This window comes from Cyrtonyx montezumae, unplaced genomic scaffold (genome assembly GCF_038088225.1).
Source record: "Cyrtonyx montezumae isolate F1298 unplaced genomic scaffold, pur_monq_1.0 scaffold_18, whole genome shotgun sequence".
Classification (NCBI taxonomy): Eukaryota; Metazoa; Chordata; class Aves; order Galliformes; family Odontophoridae; genus Cyrtonyx; species Cyrtonyx montezumae.
This window is the reverse complement of record NW_027071914.1, coordinates 12,576,964-12,583,491: the sequence shown is the minus strand read 5'-3', so window position 1 is coordinate 12,583,491 and position 6,528 is coordinate 12,576,964. Positions and strand designations below refer to the sequence as shown.

The window sequence follows — 6,528 nt, the reverse complement described above, 5'->3', positions numbered from 1 at the left end:
GGGTGGGTGACGACGCCCTCAGTGTGGGTCCCCAGGCAGGGGGAAGCACTGGGAGCACTGGGCTGGGGGTGCACGGGGGGGCCCCGTCCCTGTCAGTGCACCACCGGGGTCAGCCACCTCCTGCCCACCCGCGGCCCCGTGGCCCAGCACTATTTTTACCACCCTAACCTTTCGGGGCAGGACTGCGTGCTCAGCAGCGAGTGCGGGGCAGCTGGCAGCAGGACCATCCCTGTGCCCAGTGCTGGGGGGGGGGACGGGGACACACAGTCCAGCACCCCACGGCTCAGCTTTCTGGGGGTGGCACGGCACTGCTGTGCCGTGGTTGGGGGCACCCTGCCCAGCCCTGCTTGACAGCCCAGCTGCTTTCAATTGAAACCAGATCTGGGGGAGGAGAAGTGAATATTTTATCCCCCCCCCCCCCACCCTTCCAAATCTTCCTTGCTTTTGTCGGGTTTTTTTTTTTTTTCCTTTTACTTTTAATCCCTCCTGAAAGAATTTCCCCTTATTTCTTCCCTAGCAACAATGTGGATATCCAGAGTTATTTATTGCCATGCGAAGGGGACATGTTACCTGCCACTGCCCGGGCAGAGGGAGATAGACCCAGCCCCTGTCACTGTCCCCATCCCCATGGAGGGATGTAGCAGGGATGGAGGGCAATGCAATGTGGGGAGATGGGGACATGCAGAAGGCAACAGTGCAGGTTGCAGAGGGCTGGGAGGAGGTCTGGATGCAGGTGTGAGGGTCTGGGGACAGGCTGGTGTCTCCACAGGAGCTCCCTGCAAGGAGCTGAGCTCCCTGGAGGACAGCAGCAACGCTAGGTGATGGGGGGTGATGGGGAGAGGGGGCAACAGAGTGGGCACAGCTATAGGGCAGAGCCTGGGGAGTGATGCAGGGAGAGCTAAGGCAGCAACTTCAGGGAACCGGGAGGGTTACAGCCCTGGTGCCAGCAAAGGAAAGAAGGGTCCTACCAGGGCACAGTTCCTCTTAGGGGAGACCCTGTCCCCGTGTCCCTTTCACTGGGACACACTGTGGTAGCAAGCATCCTTGTCCCCTGGGTTCTGCAGCCACTGCGCCATGCACGTGTATTTCCAGCTCAGAAATAAACTGCCGCTATCCCACCCGCCTGCCTGCCTGCTTCCGACCGTCCCCGGGTGCCTGGGCACGTGCAGACACCTCCTGCTCACAGCCACCGCCCCTGGGGGTCGGCCCCAAGGGTCAGCCCCGCTCAGTGCTGGGGTGGCACCGTCCCTGCCCCACGGGTCAGCCCCGCTCCGCCCCTTTCTCAGCCAGAAATAACCACTGCCCCACAGCCGGACCTCGGCATCCCAGCCAGAGCCCAGCAGGGACTGGGGCGAGCAGCAGGAGCTCGGGGTGCCAGCTGGGGCCACCCAACGCTGCTGGCTGAAGCCACACTGTGTCTTTGTGCCCAGCGCAGACACAGGGCATCCTCAACCCCTGCTATCACAAGGAATCCCCTGGACAGGTAGGGAATTGAGGTGTCTCGCTTGGGCCAAGGGACGGGTGGGTGCACAGGGCTTGGGGACAGCCCAGCCTTGGGGGGGGTCCCCCAATGGGACACAGCAGACAGAGCCAGGAAAAGGTTTGCAGAGGAGTGAGCTGTTCCCCATCCCTCCGTGCTCCTGCCAGATGAGAATGGGCAACATTGGAGCCAGAGCTGGCAAAGAAACATGTGCCATGCTCCATGCAGCCACAGCCTGGGGGAACCGGAGCTGCCCAGGGCTCCTAGGGGAAGGTGACAGCCTCAATTCCCACTCACCCCACGGGTTGGGCTCCTCGGCTCCTCACCCTGCGGGGTCAGGGTTGCAGCTCCTGTGGGCAGCAGCTGAAAATAACTCTGCTGAGGTGGATGGTGGAAGCAGCCAGGGCCCACAGTGCTGCTCCTAGTGGGGTGAGGACACCTCGCTGCAGGCAGCGCTGGGCTTAGTTCTGCCCTAAAGGAAGATAAAAAGGAAACCAGGCACGGGATGGCTCCAGGCTTCCCAAGGGGGGCCTGGCTGGGGGGAGAGAGAGTGGTGACAGATGCAAAGATTGGGGTGGGCACACAAAAATGCAGCTCTACTCACACACTGGGCATCTCCAGGGCTCTGAGCATCCCCAGTGCTGCTGTGGGGAGCAGCTCCCCATGCCCAGCCATCACCCAGGGCCACCTTTCTCTTACAGCCATCCCCACCCCCCCAGCTCTGCCCCAGGAGTGCGGCAGCAGGCGATGACCATCATGAAACCGGATCCTGGAGACGGTAAGCAGAGGGCACAGGTACCACCAAGCACCAATAGCGACCCCCACCCTCTCACCAAAGCCCTCATCCGTGCTCTCCCCTCACATCCTCAGCTCCCCAGCTGGACCTGGGCAAGAAGATGAGCACGCCGCAGGACGTGATGCTGGAGGAGCTCTCCCTGAGTACCAACCGTGGCTCCCAGCTCTTCCAGCAGCGGCAGAAGCGGATGCAGCGCTTTGTCTTTGAGCACCCCAGCGGTTACAGGAAGGTGTGTGCCCAGCTCTGTGCAGGCTGGTGTCCCCCATTTCTTGCAGCCTTTGCAGGAGGCAGCTCAGTGAGCTGGGACTGCAGCGTGGTCCAGCATCCCGCCCACAGTAAGGGGCTGGTAGTGCAGCCCTGAGCCCTGTCCTCTGCTTCTTGCAGCCCCCGGGACCAGCTGGCTCACACGGCACTGAGAGAGGAGAAGGAGCAGCCAATGAGTGGACAGTGAGTAGACAGCATCAAAGTGCTCCTGCTTGCATCCCTCACTGCCCCATTTTGGGCAGCTGGGCAGGCTGAGCCCCCAACCCTTCCACCCACAGGCTGGGAACGCTGAGGGCCATCAGAGCTTTCATTCTGAGCTGCACGTGGCAGTGTCACCCCACGGTGGCCCTCCCGAAGTGCCCAAGAAGACAGAGAAAGTCTTGCATATGATCAAAGTCCTCAATCCAGATTCTCTGGCACCAGGTAAGCTTGCACTCCAAATCTGACCCTGTTGTGATCTCCTTGCAGCACTACAGGAGGCAGTGCACCCTGGTCTGTCCCTTTCCATCCCCTCCCTCCCTCCCTGCCCAGGGGGGACAGCCCCCACCCAGGAGTGAAGAGGTTCTCCTCATCCCAGAGATCACAAAAGCTCTGAACGTGCCCTGGGGGCTGCAGAGCAAGAGGAAAGGCAGTGATGCCACACAGCCCCCTCGGGTTTATAGATATATAAACATAGCAATGTTTTTATACATACGTAACCCCCTCTCCTCAGGGTACTCAAGCCCCCTCAAAGAAGTGCCCCCAGAGAAGTTCAATGTCACAGCCATTCCCAAAGGCTACCGCTCCCCGTGGCATGGACACATCGGTGACAAGGACAAGGCTGTGGGCAGAGAGAACCAGCTGCCCTTGAAACTCCCTCATGGGGATTTTGTGAACTTCAACAGGTAAGGCTGGCTGAGGCGTGCACACCCCCAGCCTGGGTCACCCCCATCCATCCATCCATCCATCCATCCATCCATCCATCCATCCATCCATCCATCCATCCATCCATCCATCCATCCATCCATCCATCCACCCATCCAGCCATCCATCCCACTGGGTACCAGGGTATCTCAGGGTCACCTGCTGAACCCTGGGAGGACTTATTCCTGGAGAAGAGTTCACTGATGTTCTCCTCCAGACTCAGCCCTGGGCTGGGTGGAGGAGTGGCACAGGCAGCACCAAGTCTCTCTCCTCGTTTCCTTAAGGTAGTCAAACAGCTGCTGGAAGCACAGGGGTGCTAAGGTTAATCTTCTCACAAGGTGCTAAGAGAGGTCACCAGCTCCTTTCCAAACACCTGTCTGGGACTGTGAAGGCTGTGGGCATGCTGCTGGTGGCTCAGCCTGGCGACCTCTGTGCCCTGTAGCTGATTCCAGCAAAGCTCGGCTGCTGTGCCCCACACGTGCCTCCCACTTAGAGCAAGGCAAGGTCAGCACCATGGAATTGGCACTGCCAAGGAAAAACTCTCAGGAAAGGCATTCGGTGGGGATTCAGGAGACAGAGATCTGGTGGTAGGAGCAACCCAGAGCAGAGCAATGAGAACCGAAAGCTGAGTACCATACCCCAGGGCCTCCTTCCCCCATTCATCTCCAGCACCGTGGAGCTGCTGTAGGTGGAGAGCATGGAGCTGCTGTAGAGAGCTTGGCTCTTTCCTTTCAGCATTTACCCATCTTTCTGCCTCAGTATTTATTTATGGACGGAGGCTCGAGCAAGGGCATGTTTCTGAATGATGCTTTACCCTGCAACATTTCTCCCCTCTCACACGCTGCCTTTCTATTTAAAGTCCCGAACTGTTATTTAATACAGATGGATGCTAATTTAACACCGAGCCTCTCGCCACCTCCTCTAATTCTTCACTGAGGCATGAAGACTCAGAGAGCCAATCTGCTTTCAACTTGGGCTCGTCATGATCTTCCAAGCTGTTGGCTTTTAAATCACTTCTCAGTTCATCAAACACAGAACTGCAGAAAAACACGCTTTTTGGAACAGAGCAGCTAGTGAGAAGCCAGCAGCCTTGCCTCGAGCTAGGTGAATCCCAGCACAGCTTGCTTGTGTCACGGGGCAAGGGAAAGTTCACCATCTCAACAGCAACTGCTTTAAAGCAGACTGATTTCTTCTCAGCTTTCGGGCTGCGAAGCACAGACCTTCAGCCAGCTTGCTGAGGTCTGCTACCTTAAGAGAGAGTGAAAACAGAGCTCTGAAAATGACTGCCTTTTAACGGGAGGGAGGCAGCTTCCGAACGAGCCTCTCACTTACCTTTCCCCTCTTCTCTCTAGGACGCTGTTGCAAAACAGTGCCACGTTGCTCATGTTTGCACAGCACTGCCCAAAGCAAAGCTCTGCTGCACTGACACATTACCCCCACGCTGCTCCAAACCCAGCATTCTTGGCTTCCTGGGGGCTGGCACTGCTCACCCCAGTCCCTTTCGACATTTCCCCAGAAAGGGATGACAGCTCTTGCCCCCGCACTGCTCCTCCTGTTAGTCATAGTCCAAGAGCTGTCCCTAAAGGCAGGCTGGAACGAGGGCCAGCTGAAAGACGTTTGCCTGAACACGCGTTAGAGCGATCAGGAGGGGGCACCAGGAGCCTCAGCCTCTGCAGGACACATCAGCGGTGAACAGCCCTCTGTCTGCAGCCCAGAGGGTTTGCCACCATCCCCTGCTCTCTTAATCTAACCCCTTTCACATCTCATGAAAGCAGACTGAGCTAAATGCACCAGCAGGATTCCTCCCTCCCCAGTACAGCCACGAGCTCTCAGGCACCGAGAAGCACTACCCTGGCCTGCCCAAACTTGAACGGAGCTTCACTCTGTACAGAAGTACACCCTGGGAAGCTATTGCTGGTTGCTGCTTGTTGAATTAAAGCTTCCAGACCTGCTTCACCCATCGCTTTCAAACACACATACTGTGCTAAGTTCACCCTCTCTTGTGCCACAGGACCCCTGCCCCGTTTGACAAAGCCCAGCTCAGCGACCTCTTCTACGTGCCTCCTGCAGAGCTGGACCTGAGCGTTCTGGAGGTCATCTCCCGCAGACCCAACTTCAACAGAGTCCCACAAGGTTGGGCACGGGTTCTGCCTGAGAGCGACGAGCTGTAGCACCCACGCTCCCTTCCCCATCGCCACGGATGCTTTTCTTGCTAGAGTTAACTGTACTTTGCACAGCAGGGCACAGGGGATGAAGTATTCCTGCCTAGCACTTCGTGAAAGTCAAGCTAGTGCTCTGGGGTTGCCATCCTTTTCCATGGGATGTGAAGGAGCTCAGGTCTGGGACCATTCTGAATTCCCCCTGTGCCTGTCACTGTCACAGGGACGCTGAGCTCTGACCAGCCAAGTTCCCATCGCTAACACAAGGAGACCCCAGCAAGCTCCCACCACCACCACCACCCCCCACAAGTCCCCAGCAAGCCGTCCTCCTCTCCCCCGTGCTGTGGGACGTGGCAGGACCACCAGCTGCAGAGCTGCAGCCTCACTGCTGCTGCTGCCACGCAGCTCCTGCTCTGATGGGCCGTGTCTTCGCAGAGGACATCTTAAGGACAGCTCTCCATCTGCAGTTCTGGGCAGTGAGAGGAGCTGAGTGCTGAGGATTGCAGCAGAACAAGTCACTGGGGGCAGTGGCACGTTACATGCAGTTACCTGGGGCTTGGCTGGACAGCAAAAGCTAACGATGAACTGATCACCTGCTTGTTTACCAACACATACACAGCACATCCTGGAGACAAGAGAGGAAAAGGTCAAGTGTTGGAAACGTGTGCCTTTTCCTTAAGCTACTGGCTAGCTACAGCTGTTATTTTCTCCTCCTTACTCCTATCTGCATGCCTTAAGATCAACCTAAGCCCTACGATCAACTTACATCAGCTTGGCTTCATACAGTTGGTCAGCCTGGACCAGAGCTGCGTGGGTCACGGATGTCTGAATGCTGCAGCCAGGTGAGCAGCCGTGGGAAGGAAAAGCAGCACAGCCGTGGCCCTGGGGCTGTAAGGCAATTACCAGCGGTGAGGATTTGACTACAC

At 57.6% G+C, this 6,528-nt stretch overlaps 1 protein-coding gene across 2 annotated transcripts; it reads left to right on the top strand.

Moving 5' to 3' along the window:
- The first annotated feature begins 1,912 nt into the window (after positions 1 to 1,912).
- Positions 1,913 to 5,900, top strand: MYOZ3 (myozenin 3). 2 transcript variants are annotated; one of them, XM_065734741.1, is made up of 6 exons: positions 1,913 to 2,258; positions 2,351 to 2,505; positions 2,661 to 2,723; positions 2,819 to 2,963; positions 3,253 to 3,424; positions 5,455 to 5,900. In XM_065734741.1, exons 1-6 carry the CDS (start codon positions 2,069 to 2,071, stop codon positions 5,612 to 5,614), a joined length of 885 nt encoding a protein of 294 aa, XP_065590813.1. In that variant the 5' UTR covers positions 1,913 to 2,068; the 3' UTR covers positions 5,615 to 5,900. The 2 variants fall into 2 exon arrangements, with proteins under 2 accessions (XP_065590813.1, XP_065590814.1); XM_065734742.1 differs by lacking the exon at positions 5,455 to 5,900 and adding an exon at positions 5,216 to 5,389.
- The last annotated feature ends 628 nt before the right edge of the window (positions 5,901 to 6,528 follow it).

Bases quoted from the DNA above. Each gene is read 5' to 3' on its own strand.
- MYOZ3 (XM_065734741.1), top strand. From the start codon at position 2,069: ATGCAGCTCTACTCACACACTGGGCATCTCCAGGGCTCTGAGCATCCC. The intron at 2,724-2,818 runs GTGAGTAGACAG...TTCCACCCACAG, and splicing joins GAGCAGCCAATGAGTGGACA to GCTGGGAACGCTGAGGGCCA. The intron at 3,425-5,454 runs GTAAGGCTGGCT...CTTGTGCCACAG, and splicing joins GATTTTGTGAACTTCAACAG to GACCCCTGCCCCGTTTGACA.